The sequence below is a fragment of the Micropterus salmoides genome, unplaced genomic scaffold, assembly GCF_014851395.1.
Source record: "Micropterus salmoides isolate LMB-PRFRI ecotype aquatic unplaced genomic scaffold, ASM1485139v1 Ms_hic_scaffold_2, whole genome shotgun sequence".
Classification (NCBI taxonomy): domain Eukaryota; kingdom Metazoa; phylum Chordata; class Actinopteri; order Centrarchiformes; family Centrarchidae; genus Micropterus; species Micropterus salmoides.
In genome coordinates, this window is record NW_024041150.1 from 55,289,836 (window position 1) to 55,314,512 (window position 24,677).

A 24,677-nucleotide genomic window follows, 5' to 3' on the forward strand; every position below is an offset into this window, starting at 1 on the left:
AGGAACCTTCCTGATCTTCTGCCTTGGAAGAGCTGGCTCACGTCCTCTTACAGGTTTTGAGTGCAGGTGAGGGGTCAGAGAGGGGGTGGCAGTGTGTCAGAGGGGGAAGGTGACTGTGTCTAGACCCTACTCTGTGATGTTATTTACAGAAGCCCAACAATTCCCACCAAGAGCAAGCACTAGGCACAAGGCAAGGAAAACTTCCTTTTAAGAGGCAGAAACCTCGAGCAGAACCATGGCTCAGTGTGGGCGGCCATCTGCCTCAACCGTTGGTTTTGGTTGTTGTATGTGCGGAAGGTTTTAGTTGGCACACACATGTCATAAACTGATGTAAGATGTCACAGTGTCAGTTAGTTCGTCCAGGTCAGTGGCTGCAGCCTCAAAATCACCCAGTCAGTGCAGTCAAAGCAGGCCTGTAACTCCAGCTTTGACTCGTTGGTCCATCTTTTCACAGTCTTTACAACAGTTTAGCAGTTTCTGTGCACCAACATTCATTTATATAGAAACAGAGTCCGCCTCCCCTTGTTGTTGATCAGCGCAAATGAGATTAAATCCCGTTAGGTGAAGTGCGCTGTCCGGGATGTGCTCGGTGAGCCAGGATTCAGTGAACAGAGTGCGGCAGATCTGCAGAAGTCCGAGTTAGTTCTGTTGAGGAGCAGCAGTTCGTCCATTTTGTTGAGAGTGGACATTCGGCAGGTGAATTGAAGGAGCGTGGTGCGAAACCCCCGCTGTCTCAGTTTAACCAGCGCGCCTGCTCGTTTTCCCCTGCGCCATTTCCAAAGGATCCCAAACAGAGCTGCTGCTCCTCTAACTAATAACTCCGGGAAAGTTCCTGATTCGTTAAGGAGCGGTGAAATAGTATGAGTAGTTGAAAGTCTAATATTTAAGATCTCTTTTCTGGTAAATGTTACCAGAGTGGGACGGCAGAAAACAGCGTTAATAAACAAAAAACAAACAAGCACTAATCTTATGGAGCGTAATCCAGAGGCTGCTGTCTGCGGAGAGCCATCTTGATCATCAAAATGTGGTTTTAAGCAGAAAATGTAGTATTTGGTTAATTGTGTGAGGTAGGTGTGTTGCTGTATTAAGAGTTTTGATAAAGTATCTTAAGTTCAGGTAAACGCTTGTTAGCAATTGAAAATTGAGTCCTTTTGCTCAGAATCAGAATCAGATTAAGAAGGAGCTTTATTGCCAAGTAGTGTTTTACACATACGAGGAATTTGCTGTGGTGATAAGGTGCTACACGTAGACAAACATACAGTCAACGTAAATAAATGTAGAAATATATAAATATGGAATGGAAGAACAACGTTGCAGATAATACATGTGCATTATTCTGGGTCTGTGCCGTGCAGAAGTAACGCAACGGAAGAGAATATTGTGTACATATAAATATATAAACTGACAACATAATATACAACAACAAAGATCAACAATCAACAACAAATATGTGCGACGTACCAGGTCTGTGCCCGACACGAGATGAAACAGTATTTTCATGTGCAGAGACATTTGTATCATTTGCAAGGGGGGAGTGTCAGTAGGGGACCCAGGCATTGTTAATGAGGCTAGTTGCAGACGGGAAGAAACTGTTTTTGTGGTGAGAGGTTTTTGTCCCTGCGATGGACTGGCGACCTGTCCAGGGTGTACCCTGCCTTTCGCCCGATGTAAGCTGGGATTGGCTCCAGCCCCCTGCGACCCTGTACGCAGGATAAGCGGTTGACGATGGATGGATGGATGGATTTTTGGTCCTGATGGACCGCAGCCTCCTGCCATTGGGGAGAGTCTGAAACAGTTTGTGTCCGGGGTGGGAGGGGTCAGCTGCAATCTTTCCTGCTCGCCTCAGAGTCCTCGAGGCGTACAGGTCCAGAAGAGAAGGAAGATTGCAGCCAATCACCTTCTCTGCAGAGCGAATGATACGCTGCAGCCTGCCCTTGTCCCTGGCAGTGGCAGCAGCGTACCAGATGGTGATGGAGGAGGTAAATGTAAATGTAAATGCTCCGTACTTGTATAGCGCCTTTCTAGTCTTTTCGACCACTCAAAGCGCTTTTACACTACGCCTGAACTTCTTCAGCTGCCGCAGGAAGTACATCCTCTGCTGGGCCTTCTTGGTGAGGGAAGTGATGTTCAGCTCCCACTTGAGGTCCTGGGAGATGATGGTGCCCAGGAAGCGGAAGGAGTCCACAGTGGTGACTGGGGAGTCACACAGGATGATGGGGGAGGGTGGGGCTGTGCTCTTTCTGAAGTCAACAACCATCTCCACGGTCTTCTGAGCGTTGAGGTCCAGACTGTACTGGCTGCACCAGGTCACCAGATGGTCAATCTCCCACCTGTAGGTGGACTCATCCCCCCTGAAATGAGCCCAATGAGGGTGGTGTCATCCGCAAACTTCAGGAGCTTGACAGACTGGTGACTGGAGGTGCAGTTGTTGGTGTACAGGAGAAGAGAAGGGGGGAAAGAACGCAGCCTTGAGGGGAACCGGTGCTGTCCTGGAATCAGAGACATGTTTGCCCAGCTTCACGTGCTGCTTCCTGTCTGTCAGGAAGTCAGTGATCCACCTGCAGGTGGAGTCAGGCACATTCAGCTGAGAGAACTTATCCTGCAGCAGGGCCAGGATGATGGTGTTAAAAGCAGAGCTGAAATCCACAAACAGGATCCTGCCGCAGGTTCCTGGGGAGTCCAGGTGCTTGAGGATGTAGTGAAGGGCCATGTTTACAGCATCGTCTACAGACCTGTTGGATCTGTAGGCGAACTGCAGGGGGTCCAGGAGTGGGTCTGTAAGGGATTTTAGGTGGGCGAACACAAGGCGTTCAAAGGACTTCATAACCACAGAGGTCAGGGCGATGGGTCTGTAGTCGTTTAGTCCAGTGGTCCTTGGTTTCTTGGGTACAGGGATGATTGTGGAGGCTTTGAAGCAGGCTGGCACATGTCATGTCCAGTGAGGTGTTAAAAATGTCTATGAACACCGGAGACAGCTGATCAGCACAGTGCTTCAGGGTGGATGGGGAGACAGAGTCGGCCCAGCTGCTTTCGGGGTTTCTGCCTCCTGAAAAGACCGTTGACTTCCCTCTCTGTGATGGAGAGGAGGGAGGGGTGGAGCTGGCCAGCTCTGAGGAGGGAGGGGAAGATGTGGTGGACCGAGGCTGAAGCTGAGCAGCAGATTGTTGGTAGCCTTCTTGAAAACATCCCAGTCAGTGCAGTCCAAACCTGCCTGGAGGTCGTCCACAGCTTCACTGGTCCACTTCTTTGATGTCCTCACTACAGGTTTACAAAGCTTTAGTTTTTGCCTGTAAGCGGGAATCAGAATGTCCCAGTGGAGCGCGTGTGACGGCGTGATAGGCACTGCTAACTGTGGTGTAGCAGTGATCTAAAGTGTTCCCCTCTCTGGTTGGACACTTTATAAACTGTCTGTATTTGGAGAGTTCTTGGCTGAGATTTCCCGTTAAAGTCACCGAGAACAATAACAAGGGAGTCTGGGTTTGTCTGCTCCACACACAGTATCCGGTCGGCCAGCATGCGCTGTGCGTCCTGAACGTTGGTGTGCGGCGAGATGTAATGGGGTGGTGATGGCGCATAGAGAAGATGCTTGCCTTTGGTGTGGGAGACACGTAATCCCTAGTTGCTCCAGAGGCGTGCAACCTCTGAGATGTATAGCAATTTGTATGTCGCTTTGGATAAAAGTGTCAGCACCGACCAGAGTGAATGAAGCAAACTCACGGGGGGAGAAAAACGGTTTACAGTTAATGATAAGAATTTTCAGATTAGGAGAACAGTGCTGCTGAATCACTGTCACGTTGGTTAATATAAAAACAGACAACTCCACCTTTTGTTTTGTGTCGCGGTCCGCTCTGTACAGTTGGAAGCCTGCCAGCTGCAGCGCGGAGTCCGGTATCAGTTCAGACAGCCACGTCTCCGTGAAGCACAGAACAGAAGATGAATAAAAGTCTCTGTTTTTCCCCACCAGAAGCTGAAGTTTGTCCGCCGGCGAAGACGCACAAGCGACCCGGCTCTTTTCTCTCTCCTGCAGAGCTTTACAGCGCGAACGACAGCGAGCGAGCCCTTCACCAAAATGTCCAATAATTCCACTGATGACGCAAGAAAAGTGGGAATTAAATCCGTTGTTGTTGTTGAGTTGTTCCTCTGATGTTCATGAGCTCCTCCCTGGTGAAAGAGCACCGGGAATCACAGCTGAAAACTGAATTAACACACAAAAACAAAACAAAACAAAGCGCACTTAACACCAAGGCAGCTATACTCAGCGCCATCTTTTTATGTTATTTGCCGTCAAGGCCGTTAGATCATTCTAACTGCTAAAATCCACTGACTCCGGCTATGGCGCGTTAGGGCTGCGCCGCGGTTGCCGAACACCGGAGCTAGTCGTGACCATTATAGTCAATGCTCGTGAGTCCACCAGACGCGGCCGCAGCGCATCACAGAAGCGTCCCAGAAGTGGCTCTCCGCTCCGCAGAGGATAGGTGCCGCTAACCGCGTCAAGCAGCACAGAGCAGATGCATAGCAGAAGCACAAAATGCAAACACTGATTACTAAATCAACAAATTGTAAACATGTCAGTAAAATCAGGTAGGCAAAATGCTCTGATTCTGAAATGCTCCTTGTAGGAAATGCAGCCTGAAGATTACGGAACGAAACGGGGTCACCTAGAGGTGTGCAGAAGGTAGTAGAAGCACGAAAATGACCAATTAATAACAAGTCAATAAGGTGGCGCAGGCTGCACGCTACGCTGCTGAAACGCTTCTGAGACTCTTCCAGTGGACTTTGACGCCGGGCTATGGACGCGTATTTTGAATAAATTCATGAAAAAACTATTTTTTTGTCTGACCGTATATTATCACAGTAAAACCAAAAAAATCCATCTGACTGGTGGTGGAAAATGGATTTGCGTGATATGAAAATTAACCTCATTTGCATATTAAGTCATATAAAATAATAAACATTTTAATAACACAGCATTTATTTATGTTTACTTTCATCTTGTAAAGTTTCACTGTGATCATCATATCTAATAAGCTCTTCATGCATTTTGTGTGTAAGCGCAGAAAACAGCAGCTTGGAGGATCTGTAAATACTGGAAGGATAACAACATGCTCATATTCATAGCCTCAAGTGTTCAGGCTCTGCAGTCTGTGCTGCTCTCTGCTGGACAACACCGACATGTTAAACAGCTCTTCATGGAAAATAAAGTCACATTGAAAAACATTTCAATCAGCTAATAAAGACAAAATAACTGTGTCCTTTAACAGAGGTTTTCTTTAATCATAACTCAGTAAAAGCAATATCAAAAAGTCAAAGTGACAAGTTCATCAAATATGGAACAAAACAAAGTAACCTTTATTTACTTTAACACTCGGTGCTTCACAGCTACACAACAAAACAGACTACATACAAATACACAAACACCACAGAAAGCACTGCTGTAAAATCTCTGTTGTGAGACCGGGTGACTCAAAGGTTTCACATTTCAGAAAGCTAATAAGCATGCCGACTAGTGAATACTTAGCAGGTATTTATCTACTACAAACCCATCTCTGTCCTACAGCTGGTTCATTTATGTTTCATGTTAAATGAAGTCCTGAGCTGGTTACACGTGGCAGTTGGAGCCGGGCAGCAGGTCGGGTTTGTGCCCGCCGCTGCTTCCGCGCCGGCTGGGCAGAGGGCTCTCGTCTCCCCCTTGCAGACCCCCAATCATGGAGCCCAGGGTCCCGTGGCTGCTGCCGTACGGCTCCACCTGAGCCGCCACGCTCAGGCCGGGCTTGTCCGTCCGAGGCCGCGGCGGGGTTTGGTTCAACACTGAGGAGGGAAGGGAGACTGGGGTGGTGGCGTTCTCACTGAGGCTCTGCACTGTCACTGATGACTGGCACAGAGGTACGTATGTAAGGTCAGTTCATGACATGATATAATAATAGATCACATTCAATTCATCTTCTACCAACACAGGCTCAAGGTGCACGATTATAGTCTGCAGAGGCAGCGTCACTGGGTGGAGCCATCCAACCACATCTAGCCTTATGAATGAAGAGGGCTGGCTGACATGCTTAGCTGGACGTGTCCATTTCCGTTGAGATTTGGACATTGCAGTCACTGATCAGCCCAGAAAATATGTTCAGGGAAGAATTTTGAGAATATGAACTCACCAGAAAAAGGCGAGTGAGTATGGATATACAGATTTTAAATATGAGACAATGAGAAGAAACCCCTATCTGACATAATTCTTAACACTACCTATGATGTCCTTCCATCTGGTGAGTGGGTGTTTTCAACATTCTTCCTAATACAAAGGCTGAAAACTAAAATGTCCAGATACTAGGAGACGCGATCCATGATCAGAATCAGGATCAGGGCTACTCTGCAGGTAAGCTGCAGGTAAACTGCAGAAACACATGGAGGGAGAGTTGCCAACTTTAAACCCAGGGTTAGGATATAAACCTCCTATGGCATGGGAACAGCATGTGTGAGCTTTGAGTGTTGGAGTTCCACTTAGTGAAGCTGCAGAAATATTTATGCCATGTTCACATCACATGGGACGGAGGGCAGTGATGGGAAGACAGCTTGTCAGTAAGTAATAAGTCAGTTTGTTGAGTGGTGTGTTAAAAATGATTTACTAATAAATATAAAGAAAACAGCGGAGATCATATTCGATCCAAAAGGTATTGGGGACCATCATCAAGTGGTCATACATGACCAAAACATCACCCAAACGCAGACTTACAAGTATTTGGGTGTTTATATAGACAGCTCACTTACTTGGAAAACTCACACGGAATGGGTTTGCACACGGCTGCACCAGAGACTATATTTTTTACGTAGATTACGTTTTTATGGGGTGAATAAGAAAATTATGATGCTGTTCTACAAGGCTGTTTTAGAAAGTATTGTTAAGTATGGTGTTACAGTACATATAATATAATACAGCTAAAATCCAAATTGTCACATCTGGTGTTGACAGCACTGAAAACAGTTGGAAATGAGGAATCTTTGAATCTCCAACAGTTATTTGAGAATAGCACTTTAAATCAGGTGCAGAAAATTGTGGGGGACCAAACTCACTTTCTGCACTCTCAGTATGAATTGCTCCCCTCCGGCAGAAGATATAGAGTTCCACTGTGCAAACTAAACCAGTATAAAAATTCTTTTGTTCCTGTGTCTACACGTATGTTGAATAATAGTCTATCTTATTAATTTTAAATTTGTAAATTAATTGTCTTTCCTCTTCTTATACTTTTTATACTTGTATATTGTATATTTCTATGTACATGCAGCAACCATGCAGTCCAAAACAAATTTCCTTTCGAGGACAATAAAGTATACTACTACTACTACAGCTGTATGATTGCACGTTGGTTTTGTGTGCACTGACGGTAAACTGTCACACGATATCCATTCAACGTGTTTAATTACCTAGAATGACTTTGGCCGACGTGATCATTGCAACTGGAAAACTTCAGTAACTCCCATAGGACATGAACATGGCATAATAACTAATTCAACATGCTGAACAATTCATACAAGTGCACAAAACATATCAACACATTTACAGAATCACATGGAAACTCACATAATTACATGGACACGTCAGATAAAAACAGAGAACGAGGAGCAAAGAACGTTCTGACAAACATCTGGAAAAGTGAACCAGTTCAACTCACGTTGCCGACAGAGATCTCGCTGCCCGCCACCGGCTTCTTTTTCCTGGACTTGTTGGGGTTCCAGTGACAAACCAGACTGTCGTTCTGCACGCTGTAGTTCTTATGGCCAATCAGCCAGTAGGTGTTCATCTTGCCTTTACCCTGGCAGGAGGAGGAACGACACAAGAGTGGGTTCAGGAGGCAGACCCAGTCTCCACATTTAAGAGTAGGCTTAAGACTTTCCTCTTTGATAAAGCTTATAGTTAGGGCTGGCTCAGGTAGTCCTGAACCATCCCTTAGTTATGCTGCTATAGGCCTAGACTGTCGGGGGATTTCCCATGATGCACTGAGCTCCTCTCTCCTCTACTTTCTCTCCCTCTGTATGCAACCTCATCCCATTATTGCATGTTACTAACACAACTTCTCCCCTTTCTGGTAGTCTTGTGCTTTCTCGTCCCTCTCCTCTCTCCTCCTATCACTTCCTGCAGGTTTTCTGGCTCTGGAGCTGTGGAGTCTGGATCTATGGCTGCGGGTCACCTGTTGTTCCTGCTCGACACCCTCTGCTGCAACAACTATTGTTGCTAGTCCTGTTGTTATTATTGTTATTATAATCATTAACATTACGATTGTTACCATTAACACTACTATAAATATCTGTACCATTTTTCATTTAGTCTATAGCAACATCACATTTACTGTCTGTACCTCTGTGTGTATATTATGTAGGCTGCCTCCCTCTCCCTCTCTCTCTTTCTCTCTGTTCCTCTCTTGCCCTCTTCCTCTCTCTCTCTCTCTCTCTCTCCCTCTCTCTCTCCTTCATCCCCAACCGGTCGAGGCAGATGGCCGCCCACCCTGAGCCATGGTTCTGCTCGAGGTTTATGCCTCTTAAAAGGAAGTTTTTCCTTGCCTCTGTCACCTAGTGCTGCTCTTGGTGGGAATTGTTGGGTTTCTGTAAATAAAATCACAGAGTATGATCTAGACCTGCTCTTTTTAAAAAGTGCTCTAAGATAACTGTTGTTGTGATTTGGCGCTATAAAAATAAAATTGAATTCAATTCAATTCAAAAGAGGAGCAGTGACTGCCGTAGAGAAATATAAATGGTTTGTTCACCCAGAGTAAAAACAACCAGGGTTTGGTTTCAGATATCTGTCTTCTGGCAAATTAAACACCAACTAGTTCTGCACATGAGCAGACAGACTGTGTGAGAAGATGTATGTGATTTGGGTGAACAAACCGTTTCATTTTGTAACTCAGCAAATGTTGTATGAACCTTTAAAATGACAAAAAAAAAGAAAAGGCTTCTTCGATGTGACAATTTTACGACACGTCTGGGATATTTTACCTTGACCTCAATCTCTCCTCGAAGCTGCAGCTCGTAGGCGTTGTCTTTGATCAGAGCCAAGTAGGTTTCTGAGCTGGTGTGGATTCTCTGAGCTGACACACAAACAACAAGAAATACAGTTAAACACAACTGAGGCCAAAGTCACGCTGTGTAGAAACACTCTGCTGTCTGCACTAGCGTCCTACAAATACAGACTTAAATGTCGAGTTTCCTCTGTAACTGTGTGAGGTGTGTAGCGCTGCATACACACAGTGTGTTTGTGTATTGTGTGTGTGTGTGATGTGTGTAGCGCTGCATGCACACAGTGTGTTTGTGTATTGTGTGTCCAGGTGCACATACGCAGGCTGGTGGATTCCATTCTAGAGGCTGTGTTGACCGTGTCGCCAAACAGACAGTATCTTGGCATCTTGTAGCCCACTATCCCCGCCACACATGGACCTTTAGAGCGAAGAGGGGAAAAACAGCTGTGCTTTACTTTGCTGCAAGTACTTTAATACATCCCATAATGCAACAGGGCTGGAGAAGAACAACATACTGTCTCTTCAAATAAAACTAATCTAAATCAGACTTTACAGCTATGTTAACAGCTCTGTGAGGCTGTACATGGACACACACACTGCTAAATGCTAACAATAGCATGCTAACATGCTCACACAAACACCACATCCCTGTGTTTTTTAAACCCAAGAACACGCTAAGACAGATACTGGTAGACCCCAAAGACCGCACAACCACACACAAGAAAAGCAATCTAGTGTATGCGGTCCAATGCAGTGAGGAATGCACAGACCTGTACATTGGGGAGACTAAACAACCACTACACAAACGCATGGCTCAACACAGAACTCCTCAGGTCAGGACTCTCATTTGAGGATCACCAGGTGCACATTTAGACAGAGAAGATGGATGGTTTGAAAGAGGTGTCAGGCAGGGACGTGCACAGGAATTTTGAAGGGCAGTTGCTCTGACCTGAAAAAAGGCACTAAACACAGTATCCAAAATGTATTAACAATATAAATGTCACCAAAATACATATGAGAAAAAGAGTTCCTTATATTATTGTTTATTGTTTTTTTTAATCATTATTATTTTTTATTTTTTTTCCTTTTTTTTTTTTATTTGAAAATAAATAATCTAGATTGAATTGACAGATGGGGAAAACTCGCTTCTAATAAAATATTAAATAAAAAAACGCTTAGATTTCGGAAAAAAATACAATCCTTTTTTAACCTTTTGGCTTCCCGTACATTCAGTTGCGCTTCTAGCTCGTATTCACTTCTGTTGGTACGTATCACGTATGGTAACTGGGCAAAACTACGCATGATTTGTTGTAGTATGATTGCATAAAGGAAGGAAACAGGAATTCCGGTAGGGAACAGAATCGACTGACGTGCAGGCAGCGCTGCAGCAGTGCAGCCACTTAAACAGAGTTTGCTCTTCCCCTGCTGAATGGAAGTGAATGAGGCTTTGCGATCGCGATTATTTTTTTATTTTTTATTTTTTTCTCGGAAGGGCAACTTGAGTCAGGAAAGGCAAACGGGCAGTTGCCCGGGCAACCAGAGCAACCCCCCTGTGCACGTCCCTGGTGTCAGGGAAGCCATTTACACCTGGGTTGAGAAGCCGTTTCTGAACAGAGGAGGGGGTCTACGCCACCACTTATCCCCCACTTACAATGCTGTCCTTTCATCACTTCCCAGGAAACTCAACAAGCATTTCCTCTTGGTCTCAGATGAGGATGCCAACGACGGTCAATCAGACTTGGCCATGGGTGGCTGTAACGACCAAGACGACTGTCGTTACGACAGCCAGGAGCTCTAACAAACCAGCGGTATCGATGATCCTAGCTAATGATCCCAGAGGTTAAATAGCTGAGTTTCCCTACCAGTCAGTCAGAATGAAGAAACTCATCCAAGAAGTCTCTTGGATGAGTTCGAAGAACGAAACGTCTTCTAGTATCTTCGACCAAGTCCAGCTGCCCTTGACCTCAACCTTCATTGGATAACTATGACCTGGATGACTGAGAACCTTCACAGACATCTTGAGGAGTAAGGATGACAACCCCACAACAAGGGAAACAGATAACAGAAGGGTGAAAAATCTGTCAGATAGGGAACTCACCCAACCACAGCAGCTACCTATAGTGGACCTCATCACAGCAACAGAATCGGCCATTAGGAAAAACTATTCAACAGAAACAGAAGCAGAACAGCTCAGGCCAAAGGTATCAGCAGCCCTTACTAAGGAACTCCCTTCTAACCTGACCATCCAAGAAATGAGATCTGTGACATCACTGAGCAAGGATCAAAACATAACCATCTTACCTTCGGACAAAGGAAGATGCATGGTAGTCCTTAACACAGTGGACTACCAGGAAAAAGTCAATACACTACTAATAGACACAAACACATATGAGACACTGAGACGGGACCCAACCAGCAGGCACAAGAAAAAGGCCATAGAATGTCTACAACAACTTCAGAAAGAAAACTCCTTCACCCGAGAACAATATTACCGTTTGTATCCTGGAGAAGCCATTCCTTGCATATATGGACTACCCAAGATACACAAAGAAGGAGCCCCACTCAGGCCGATTATCAGCAGCATCAACTCGGTCACCTACAACATTGCCAAACACATATCTTAGCCCCTTTGGTTAGTAACACAGCCCATCACATCCAAAATTCCATTGACTTTGTAAACAAAGTTCGAGGATTGGAACTTGACCCAGATGAAACCATGGTGTCCTATGATGTCACCTCTTTGTTCACCTGCATCCCCACCATGGAGGCAGTAGAATCCATAAGGAAACAGCTACTACAAGACAACACCCTGGAAAACAGAACTAACCTCAGGCCTGACTAGATCTGTAAATTACTCAACCTCTGTCTAAACACCACCTATTTCCAGAACAACGAAGGATTCTACAGACAAAGGAAAGGTTTACAGGAAACCCACACACACAGACCAATCCTTATTTTTTGATTCCCACCACCCACTGCAGCACAAGCTAAGAGTCATCAGAACCCTGCACCACAGAGTAGACAACATACCAACAAGTGCAGAAGCCAGAGAGAAGGAACAGAACCACCTGAAGGATATAGCCTGTGGATACCCTAAATGGACCTTTGTGAAAAACAGCCACAAAATCCTGAAAGAAGACCAACACTACAGGGGATGAGGAGAAGAAGGTCAAACAAATGTGTACTAAGTATTAGAGAAACTCAACAAACACAACATCCCTGTGTTTTTTAAACCCAAGAACACACTAAGACAGATACTGTACACCCCAAAGACCGCACACCCAAACACAAGAAAAGCAATCTAGTGTATGCGGTCCAATGCAGTGAGGAATGCACAGACCTGTATATTGGGGAGACTAAACAACCACTACACAAACGCATGGCTCAACACAGAAGGGCCAACTCCTCAGGTCAAGACTCTGCTGTCTACTTACATCTGAAGGACAGAGGACACTCGTTTGAGGACCACCAGGTGCACATTTTAGACAGAGAAGATGGATGGTTTGAAAGAGGTGTCAAGGAAGCATCTACACCAGGGTTGAGAAGCCGTCGCTGAACAGAGGAGGGGGTCTACGCCACCTTCATTGGATAACTATGACCTAGATGACTGAGAACCTTCACAGACATGCTCACATTGACAATGTTCAGCATGTAGCTAACAGAATAATGCTAAAAATAAAAACATAAACACTCTCCAACCAGCACATTAGTTTAAATAAATGTTGTGAAAGCAGGAACGTCTGTAAATCTGTTTCTCCTTCAGTTTATTAAATCCCCGCAGACATCGGAACACATCACTGGAACACATGCAGACTCTTATTGATGAATATCGTCACAAATATTATGGATATATAATATTATGGTGATTAGTTTTTAGAGCACTTGTTGGCCAAGTGGACTATTTGACCTCAGGGTGACGCTAGAGGTAAGGTCAAAGGATCACAATCATCCTGACCATGAAAATCCACCATCACTGTGCTGATCAATATCCCTATCAGTCCCTGCACAGGTGATCCTTCTGTGTTCCTCTCACCTGTGTGGATGCCTGCCCTGAGTTGCAACCTGTGGTTCGGCATGTGAGGGATGGAGACCTGTCTCACGGCTGCTACCAGATCCAACGCCATCTTGGCGATCTCGTCAGCGTGTCTATCGCCATTCCTCTCAGGCAGCCCGCTCACCACCATGTAGGCGTCCCCAATCGTCTCCACCTGGTTTGATAAAAGTTTGTTCAAATGAAACTCAAGAACCAAACACACCGGGATGATACGTAGACCAATCAGGAACTCAGAAGATATTTTTATAACAACTTTCATTACTGAAAACCGGAAGAACAAAAACAGAAAGTGGAACGTTTGTCCAGCGAGGAGCAGGAAGGCTTCACCTTGTTGTCTGAGAGCAACGAAATGTCAAAATTCATCTTACTTGAAGCTCATTCAAGCTAATTTGTCTCCAGCTAATTAAGAAGAAAATAAACAAAACTAAATCAAGGTGCACATTTAATTTTTTTAGTAATTTACAAATAAGAAGTCATCTTGGAAAAGAATTGTGGCTTTATAAAACAGTAAAGGAGAGCAACCCACTAATAACTTCAAAACATCCAACAGGGTGAATACAGAAGATGTACTGGGTCAGGTACATCAGACTGTGGAGGAGGAGGAGCACACATGAAGCAGGAGAACCATAGCCTGCTCTTTCCTAGCTATAAAACACACCTACCAGCTCTTTGTGGGGAGGGGGGGCGGCTACATGCTAGATCTATTTATTGATAAACAGGCAGGTATATCACATTTCTCATCATTGTCAATCTGATCAGACCCTGTAACTCTGCTCAGCTGATATCAATGTACAGATAAACTGAGAGCAACACTCCTGCTGCCACAGGCAATACTTTTAGTCGAGTGCTAATTTGAATGAATAACATTAATGGTGGCTCTGGCCTGTTGAAGTGTTGTGATGTTAGTGAGTCAGCGTGCACAGGACCAACACCAGGACCCTGTCACTACCAGATTTAACTGGATATTGATCTGTGCTTTTCCTGCTTTGACATGTCCAAATTACTGACGGGTTTGGCTCAGGGAGATTTTTCCCACATACAATAGAATCTGTATTGTCACTGTACAGAATGAAATTGAATGTAATCCGATCAGTGCATCATCAGCAAAGTGCAAAACAGGTATATAAAAGTAGCTATTAAAATTTCTTTGACAAATAAAGAGAGAAATATTCTAAAAGGAAAGTAAAACAACATCATACACACAAAACATTTCCTTGCATGATCCATTCCTTGATACTGCATTACTAGTGTTTAAAGCTATTTTTTAAGCTATAAGCCCGAGTGTGGCTGGGAACTTCCCGATACCAGCGGAGCTGGGAACCCTTTTGGAATCGTTCTGGTTTTTATTATTTTCATTCTTCCGTACATAAAACGGATACTATGGCCTAGATGGTAAGTGCTACAGACGCAAAACTCAGGGGGTAGGTTCACAGCCCCAAGAGTACACCTCAGGTGCAAAAATCTGCACACTCCTACCACTAGGTGGCGCTAAAAGTGACATAATTGCGTTTGGCCTTGGAGCTCCTGCATACGAAGGCGAATATCAAAAACCTTATATCCACGCGTGTGGGGGATCGAGCTGAATCTTGTGGTATAGGCCACAGCCATTTCCGTCTATAGTTTTTTCTGCAAAATCGCGAAAACTGAAAAACCTATTGTATAGCCGTCTTCACATTGTGACCCTCTGCAGACAGGCTGCAGAAAACATTCAACACATCAACACACTGTCATTTCCGTTCATCTGTGCTGCATTAATGCAGTTCTTCACTGTGGCAGACGTGTGGATTCAGCGGCAGCGCTGTCTGCAGGTGGAGAATAAGGCTGGTCAACACATGCTCTTTCTCTGCTGCAGGGTTTATGGTGAGGCCGGGGCTACAGGTGCACACACTACAACTGCACACAGTGTAACTGGGGACTGCTGCTTGGTTTACAGTAAAGCATGTGTGTGCTGCTTCTGTACTCATTTGTCCACAGCCTGGGAATCAATTTGTGTTACATTTAGACAAATCTAAACCTCTCCCATTCTTCAGCCATCTGAGTGTGTGCTTAATTGTTCAATATTTGAGGATATTTGCTTCTTATTGAGAGCGGGACGTTCAGATGGATCTCAGTCTCCTGTCTGTGTGTGTTACAGTACAGAGCTGGAGTCAGGATGTGGTTAGCTTAGCTTAGTATAAAGACTCAAAACAGGGGGAAGCAGCTAGTCAGCTCTTGGCTTTTCCCCGAAATGTTATACAAAAGTCAGTGTGTGAATTTTCTTTGTGTACATGTCATTGTTACCTTGTAGACGTTGTAGGAGTCGATGCGTGTGTCGAAGCACATATAGAGGTTGTTGAGCATCTCCACCACCTGCAGAGGAGTGCAGGACGCAGAGATGGAGGTGAAGCCCACAATGTCTGAGAAGAAGATGGTGACCTGAAACAAAACAGAGAGACGTGACGCAGACATGCACTCAGTGTCCTGTTCATCAGAACCACCACGCTAAAACTAATGCAGTCTGATGCAACAGTCTCACTATGCAGCCTCCCTCTCTGTAAACTGCAATGCAGTTCAACAGCAGGATAAGCTGCATCCTCTTTAATGATGCTACAGTTGAATCAACACGTCTCTGAAACAGTTTCAACACAACCTGAACATCAGAGCCTTCACAGGCAGCAGGTGTCACATGGGAGCTGGACAGCACCCTTCAGGGCTCAGTGAGTCCGCTCAGCTTGGAACCAGAAGAATCCCTGGGTCGAGGTTCTTTCCAGAATACTCAAGAGCTCCACATCAGTATAAAAATGAGCCTCTGATCCTAATCAGTAATACCCCCCTCCCTCCTCGTGCAGAGTGCTTTGGGTACAGCTGCTTCAAACCTCTTCAATAAGCCAGACACAGTTTTCACAAATATAACTTGTTTTATCTCATGATGAATATGGAACAGGGCAATTATAGGTAATTACGCCAACAATAGCAACAAAGGCAGCAAACACACACATTCATTCATCGCGTTCGCAGATCTTGGGAGAGGAAGCCTACTCGCAGCAGAAGCACACAAACCTCCCAACGTTACAAGCTCAGATTCTAGTAAATGTTCAGAGTGAAAATGGAGGGGAAAGGTTGTTCAGCTTTGCTTTAAGGTTTGCATACACTGTGAGCTGCGGTTGTTTTTACTGTACCTTGTTGTGTTTCCCTTATGGACATTTACACGTCAAATATACAGAATAAATATATACAGTACATATATATAATTCTATTATCTTGTTTAACTTTAACACAATAACACTTCCATCAACACTTTAATACCCTTTGGTTCCCAGCCTTGTGGAAAGAAAGATTGTAGGAAGACGAAGCAGAGGGACAAAGTTGTTTTCCAAGTCACAAGTAAGTTCAAGTTTCAAGTCAAAGCCAATAAGTCCAAAGGATCGATTAAAGCCCCATGTTTCAGGTAGTGTGTATGAAGTATTTCAAGTCCAGTGAAAAAACTTAAATGGTACCAAAGTAAGCAGCAATCTGCCAAAGTTAAAAACGTTTACGTCAACAAAACAGACATTTTCAGATCTAAATGAAGGAGTTTTGTTCATTATTTCACTGTAGGATCAACTGATGACCAGCTGCTCCGTCTTCCTTCATTAATATTATATACAATATATAATATAGTCCAAATAAAGCTTCTGAGGGTGGATTAACAGGCTGTTCCAAGGTGTTTACTGTAGAAATGTTTCATTTCCTTCCACTGCTGCAGAATAACCAAAGAAGGTAAAGACAAAGTTTAGGTCAGAAAAAATGAGAAAATACTGTAAATTTCAGAGATATACAGTTTGCAGCGATCAATAATGAGTTAAACTAGAAAAATAGGGGTGTTCTAAAACACCGGTAGTGTATATCTGTTTATAAAGTTGATTCACTTTTTTATAGCATCAATTTTAATCATGTGTCTTGTCCAAGTCAAAAGTCCAAATGAAAAGAAAGGGGAAGAAGTCTTTTTCATCCAGGGTTTGCTGAGCCAACACAGGGAGCTTCTTCAAATGAATCATGTGCAGGTGTCTGTCTGAACACTTTCATACAAAATATGGCTGCATCTATAAAGCGCCTTACAGCTGGACAATTAGGTGCAGACCATCGGGAGCACTTTGGGGTTCATTGTCTTGCCCGGGAACACTTCAAAATGTAGACAGGTGGAGCTGGGGATGCAACCTCCAGCCCTGTGATTGGTGGACGGCCTGCCCAACTTCCTGAGCCACAACTACCCTTAATATCTGCCCATCTGGTCTACTGGCTGCCGAGCAGCTCCACAGGTGGCGCTCGTGCTGAAGGGCAATGCTACTCTTTCTCAGATCTCCCTGCAGGTCCAGGGATCAAACTAATGACTTCAGTCCAAGCTTTGCTCACCTCCGGTTGCTTACCTAACCTCTGCCCAAAGTCCTGTGATTCAACATCTGTTCACAATCAACTTGGGGATATAAAGCTTTTACTATTATTTTTGCTTGAACACAAGAGAGCATTGTTGCCCCCATGCTTCTTGTTAATTCTTCACACTGCTGTAGAAAGAACTTTACAAAGCCAGACTACACATCTCAAACTCAGTCACCCCGACTAGATTTCAGTCTGGAGAACAGCCACTGAGGATCAGCATCAGCATGTTTCTGACTATTGAACAGCTATTAAAACAAAAAAATGAAAGATGCAAAATAAACTATGATTCTTCATTTACATAGACACACATACAGTTTCTCATCTCAAATGTATGTTGAAGCTGGTGTAGGAAACTTTTAGGGCGATGTTGTTCTTGAACACTGATTTTTGGTAACTTACGGTTATTGGGTCACATGGGTGGCCAGTAGCAATTTGGGAAACCATGGGTAGTTGGGATGAGGAGAGAGGGGGTGATAGGTCAAAACCTAATTATTGCTGACTGCCGTTCATCTTATTCATTGCATTTTATGGACTTTATTGCTGTTGGACACTTGTGTATCTGTGACAGTTTGGACCTTTGGACAGTTTGGACCTTTGGACAGTTTGGACATGTGACAGTTTGGACCTTGTTGGATGCTTAATGGATGCTATCACCTGTCTACCTCCAATAAACTACCAAACGAAGCAAATGCATGTTGATTCTTCAGACAGTCAGCATTCTCTTGCCGACTACATTTATGTCTCCTATAGCTGGTTCCGGTATATAGTTTAGGTCTAGTTTAACTGCCTTTTCATGGGCAAAGACCAATGACAGGCCAGCAAGCAGCATGTTGGTCCATTCAGTATAAAAAGGGTCTGAGCAGTAGCAGTCATCTCCTGTCCTGGGCGAACGCCTACTTGAACCATTCTCAACCACAGTCAGAGAAGCACAAATGAATACACTCTTTGTGATCGCACCAACCTTTTCGTAGCTCTCGGCCTTGACGTGTTTTTGCTGGCGGAGCTGCTTGGCGACTGACTTGGGCAGCATTTGGTGCAGCAGGTCCTCGGCCAGCTTCCTCTGGCGCTTCAGGTCCTCACTCTTCTCCTTCAAGCTCTGGGCGTAGTTCTGTATCCACTCGGCCATCTGCTTGAAGGAGAACATCGCCACCGGGTAGATGAGGCAGGCCATAGCCAGCAGGCAGACCCTCATACTGAGGACCGAAGACACGGACCGAGACGCCAACCTGAGGGCCGGCACCGCCCGATCAAACAAGCACTGCTGAGTGTTTGTCAGAGCCAGAACTCCAGCCTGGGACCCAGACATAAGCTCTGATCCTGCTCCAGAGATCTGCCACAGACTCGAGTCAAAGATCCAAGACTGTTTTGAGTTGACCTTGAGGTCTATGCTCTCTAACCAGCAGTCATTCAGTCGTTCTGTCATAACCATGGCAAAGCCCAGGTATCTGAGTACGTAAGTCCACTTGTACTGGAAGTCAGCATGAGTTGCCATGTGGGGGAAGTCCATCACCTGGTGGTTCAGCTCTATGAATGTCACCAGAAGTCTTGCAGCCAGCACGTCTCCCCAGTTAGGAATCTGTTTGGCTTTGACTAAACTATCCTCCACCGTACCCCAGGTGTCCAGGAATCTGCCGATGACCTGGGTGTACACAGAGGTACCATTTTCATCGGTGCCATTTGTATCCAATGAAGTATTTAGAAATCCTTCGACACTCCTACTCATCTCTGGGCAAAATCCAGCCAGCTCAGTACTGCAGGAATGCCCGTGGCTGTTACTGTCAGCCACCGTTTCACCACAGAGAGCACTGAACACAGGAAACACTACGTGTGAGAAACCTGCCTCCTGTGTCTCATTGGTAAATAAACGCCTCATCCTTTGAAACTTACTGACGAGTTGCAGAATAGCTATCGTCCTGCATGAAGCCAGCTCGTCATAAGCCACCTCCGTGGTGTGCAGCAGGTCAAAGTTGGAGCTGAGATCGATGGATACTGAGCCAAGCAGCGCCAGGAAGGAGAGGAGGCAGGCTATCAGAATCCGACGAACAGTGCGACTAATACCAGACGGCACAAACAAGGAACACCTGGAAAAATAGGAACACAACAAGTGAGTTAGTGAGGGAGGCATTGGGGTTCAGGGAGCTTCACAAGCATCGTCCAAACTGATCTAAAAGCAGAACTGAACTTTCCCCCCTACACACCTGCGTCGTGCTGGGGCCACATTTCTTCTGTTGTTGGTTTTGGCAAGCTACAATATGTATGGGGGGTTCAGACAGTGTTGGACTTTGAGGCATACTGACTCCTTGAGGCCAGCAACAGAGACAGGTATGTGGTCTCAGAGGGATCGACTTGAGAAATTTATAAGCTCCAATATTCATAATCATGCACCTTTGATAGATAGATAGATACTTTATTTATCCCAAGGGAAATTCACACCTTGCACCTTGATTTCACCACTGATCGATTAAATAAACACAGCTGCCTGAATGTTAAACCATATCTGTGTGAGCAGGTCCTAATCCAGAACAGAGCACGTTGTCTGTGTGAGCAGGTCCTGATCCAGTTCTGAGCAGGTCCTGACCATGACCTGAGCATGGTGTCTTTGTGAGCAGGTCCTGATCCTGACCTGAACATGGTGTGTGTTTGAGCAGGTCCTGATCCTGACCTGAGCAGGTCCTGACCGTGACCTGAGCATGGTGTCTTTATGAGCAGGTCCTGATCCTGACCTGAGGATGGTGTCAGTGTGAACTATCTAAACTTTCTGAGCTCAAAGCTGACCTGAGCAGGTCCTGACCGGAACCTGCGGTCGGTGTTTGTGTAAGCAGGTCCTGATCCAGACCTGAGGAGGTCCTGACCGGAACCTGCGGTCGGTGTTTGTGTAAGCAGGTACTGATCCAGACCTGAGCAGGTCCTGACTGTGACCTGAGCATGGTGTCTTTGTGAGCAGGTCCTGATCCTGACCTGAACATGGTGTGTGTTTGAGCAGGTCCTGATCCTGACCTGAGCAGGTCCTGACCGTGACCTGAGCATGGTGTCTTTGTGAGCAGGTCCTGATCCTGACCTGAACATGGTGTGTGTTTGAGCAGGTCCTGATCCTGACCTGAGCAGGTCCTGACCGTGACCTGAGCATGGTGTCTTTGTGAGCAGGTCCTGATCCTGACCTGAACATGGTGTGTTTGAGCAGGTCCTGATCCTGACCTGAGCAGGTCCTGACCGTGACCTGAGCATGGTGTCTTTGTGAGCAGGTCCTGATCCTGACCTGAACATGGTGTGTGTTTGAGCAGGTCCTGATCCTGACCTGAGCAGGTCCTCACCGGAACCTGCGGTCGGTGTTTGTGTAAGCAGGTCCTGATCCAGACCTGAGGAGGTCCTGACCGGGACCTGAGGTCGGTGTTTGTGTAAGCAGGTCCTGATCCAGACCTGAGCAAGTCCTGACCGGGACCTGAGGTCGGTGTTTGTGTAAGCAGGTACTGATCCAGACCTGAGGAGGTCCTGACCAGGACCTGAGGTCGGTGTTTGTGTAAGCAGGTACTGATCCAGACCTGAGGAGGTCCTGACCAGGAACTGAGATCGGTCTTTGTGTGAGCAGGTCCTGATCCAGACCTGAGCAGGTCCTGACCGGGACCTGAGCTTGTGTCTGTGTGAGCGGGTCCTGATCCAGACCTGGGCACGGTGTCAGTGTGAACTATCTAAACTTTCTGAGCTCAAAGATCAGCCAGCAGCTGGTTCAACTGGTTTATTCCAGAACTTTGGGGTGTCTGTTAACACTTCACTGAGTCTAGACCTGGTCCATATGGCAGTGCCCTGAGATACCTCAGTTATAACCTGGAGCTGTATAAATAAAACTGAACTGAAAGTTCCTGGTTCAGGTTCGTGAGTCTCACCTGCACAGCTGACAGTCGCTGTCCGCATCCTGCTGCCCCCCGGGAGCGACCCTCCTCTTCTTTATGAACCTCCTCTTGAGAGAGGCCGAGGACAGGGTCCCAGCTGCCAAACACTCTTTTTTCATCAAGTCCAGCGATGACATGAGACCTGCGGTTAGTCCAGAACCTCACAGGGGCCTCGCAGCACGCAGTCACCGCAGAGGGGGGACCGGTGTGGCGAACCGCACTGAAGTGATGCCCCGTTAGTTGCTGGGAGCACCAAGTCCGCAGCAGCGTCTGCTCTACTTCCGCCTGCATACTTCAAAGTAAAGGGTTAATGTTAATCAATTAAAACGACCAGATATTTGTTCTGTTTAAAGGGATGGTGAGGGTTCGGGTTATCTGCCTGAGACGGATAACAAACAGTAACTCCATGTTTTAAACTCACACTTTACGTTGCATTGTTTATGAGGAAAACAACCTGTTAAAACGTTTACAGCCCCACTCCTGATTCAGGCTTCCCCAGAATATAATAGGCTTTGAAGAAGAAGAAGAAGAAGAAGAAGAAGAATGTGTAGTATAGTTTATAACAGGCTCTGCACCCTCTCATTTAAGTGAAGCTGGCATTGTTTGTTGCACTTTATTTGTTTTTATTTTGAAAGGGAAATCATTGGCAGGAAGTGATCGCGCTGATAAGCTGCTGCATTTATTCTTAATAAAATAGATGAAGCACGCGCTCTCAATGCTCTTAATGATCCTTAAAGAGTACTATTTAATCTACTGTAACTCAGCTCCCTGGTGTGGACACAGAGGTGTGTTCTTTAATCTCTAAACGCATTGAAATATGGTGCTTTGTGCAAAAACATTTATTTTTATATCAAAGTTGAATGTTTGCAGCACAACATTTGGGTTAAATCTAAAATGAACACGTGACAGCTGCACCAGGTGGTTTTTGCCGCACTGGATGAGCAGGGTTTATGATGTGGAGGTGAACCGAGTCTTCCTCAGTGTGAACTTAATTTGGTTCCTGCGGTAGGACGGAAGTATTAGCGCTCTATTAAAAGACTATCAGCTGATCCGACATCTGCTGTGACTGCTGGGATGTTCACATGCTTCCATTTCCCGTTCAAGTCAAGTCAGTTTTATTTAAACAGATCAATATCTCAAATCACATATTTCCTTCTGAACAGCAGCCGATTCAGATGAGACGAAAACTCTCAAAAAACCTTTAACGAATCAGAATCATCTTTATACAATACTACTTATACAATAATACAATAATACAGTAATCAAACACAGACTACAGCATAGAGAACACACATATCTACACACTATAAACAAAACAGACAGATTGGGACAATAGTGCAACAGTGCCATGAGCAGACATTTACATGTCGTAAACATACATTTGGTATACTGTATATAGGCCTACAATATGACAATATGAACAGTTTTGAAATGGAGAATGATGAATAAATAAATGGTAAATGGTAGCCAGTAAACAGGAATTGTTCCTAACACTGTGAGTCAGAGTCAACTGTTCATCAGAGTGATGGCTTGTGTGACAAATGGAAGAAATAACTCGTGCTTTTACCTAAATGTTATAAAACCCTTATTATCAATGTTTTATTTTAAATATTCTTATTTATTTTATCTTGATTCTGTATAGATGGTTCTCTTTTTGTACTGTGTTTGGTTGTTTTACCTTTGTGCTTACCTGCTGTGCACACCACCTTAAGTTTACCTGTGTGCATGAAACTGCTTTATAAATAAAAGAACTACACTCAGAGTAAAGCTAGCCAGAGTTACTACTCCATAATATCAAGTCGACTTTACCTTCAGAATAAAAGCCTGAGACTGAGCGAGGACCTCACCTCAGGGAAACATGGTCATTTTAAGGCTACCAGCTTTTTTTTAGGAACAGCATTTGGGGGAAAGATTCACTTACTAATATTTTTTCCTGAGCTTTCAATTGCATCTCGCTGTTGTCATGAAAACTTCGATACCATCTCTCAACATTATCAATACTCACTATTATTACTGCTAGGGCATATTTATTCATTACACTTCTATCACCCACTGTAGAATACTGTACATATTCCCCACACTTGTATTTATATTTTTATATTTCTCTTTTCTATTTTCTACTTGCCAGCTTTTTAATTGTTATTTCTAGGCCTATTACTTTAATGCCTAGAATAGCAATGTAGCAATGTAAGCAACTATAACAAAACAATTTCCCCTTCTGGGATCAATAAAGTAGGCTATTTCTGATATTACACACATGGGCTTTAGTTTAATTTAATTATCTCTCTCTACATATTTATCAAACTTATATTACAAATACATGTACGCACAAACACATACAGGCTTTAATTTTGAAGGTTGTTGCCGGAAGTGGTTGACGTCACGCTCTCGCGCTTTGTAAGTGGGCACACGCGCGCGCTCACCGGGAGCACCGTGTCTGTTAGTAGAAAGTAAAACAGTTATGAATCTTTGCTAACTTCGCGGGCCCTCGTGTAACGGGGCTCGGTCTGCCGGCGGAGCATCAGTCGGTGTTACCGGCGGCTCGTCGCCTTTTGGGCGGCGGGACTGTGAGCGAGCGCGGAGCCGCGGAACAAAGAGCTTCTCCGCCTCATTGTTACCGAGCAGAGCCTGTTTGTGCCTCCGGAGCTCCGGCTGGTAAAGTAAGACAACTGAACTAAAACACTTCATCCAGCCAGCAGGTTAAACACTGAGCTGCTTTCACAGGCTAACTGCAAGTTTACTTATTGATTATTAGCAGATAACTGAGGTAACGTATTGATCGGTTTGGAGCCGTTTAACTTGGGAAAAGCTTTCTTTTCGTTAGGGAGTTTGGTTTTAATCAACTGGCTTATAGTCATAACGTTGGGTATTTAAAGCCAGTCAATTTAATAAAACTATACTTCCCAAACAGTCTTAAAGTTACCAGATATTGTAATAATGAGTATTTAATCTATTTAATAACGTTAGTCAGAGTTTGATATCCACACACGTCCACGGCAGCCCAGCGGACTGCGCCTGTGCGGAGATGGTCACGCCAGACTGCATTCTGAAATCTGACAATTCAGGGTTTTCTTCCTCATTTACCAAAAAGATAAGTCATACAGTACGCTCAAAGCTGATTGTACGCACTGGAGAAGCTCGTCACATCGGCATGAATTAAATTCCCGTGTAGAACTGAACTTCCCTGTATTCAACTAAGAGCAAAAGGTCTGAGAAATAAAGTTAACACAGTACAAAAGTAACACGTTATTAGTGGATTGTATCTATGGAAACTTTAAAATTGCTCTCAGAAAATGACAGCACACTGCCAAAACATTGAGCAACATAAACTGCTGT

The 24,677-nt window shown here is 44.8% G+C and overlaps 1 protein-coding gene and 1 pseudogene across 2 annotated transcripts; both read right to left on the minus strand.

The window, feature by feature from the left end:
• LOC119912052 overlaps positions 1-2,346 on the minus strand; it is a 14,848-nt pseudogene extending 12,502 nt beyond the window's left edge.
• A 2,902-nt stretch (positions 2,347-5,248) lies between these two features.
• Positions 5,249-21,532, minus strand: LOC119911307. 2 transcript variants are annotated; one of them, XM_038730139.1, is made up of 8 exons: positions 21,336-21,530; positions 18,416-19,535; positions 15,340-15,474; positions 13,039-13,213; positions 9,325-9,423; positions 8,986-9,077; positions 7,665-7,805; positions 5,249-5,872 (listed from the first exon to the last, which is right to left on the minus strand). In XM_038730139.1, exons 1-8 carry the CDS (start codon positions 21,476-21,478, stop codon positions 5,600-5,602), a joined length of 2,178 nt encoding a protein of 725 aa, XP_038586067.1. In that variant the 5' UTR covers positions 21,479-21,530; the 3' UTR covers positions 5,249-5,599. The 2 variants fall into 2 exon arrangements, with proteins under 2 accessions (XP_038586067.1, XP_038586068.1); XM_038730140.1 differs by having other exon boundaries at positions 5,744-5,808; positions 21,336-21,532.
• Positions 21,533-24,677: the final 3,145 nt, after the last annotated feature.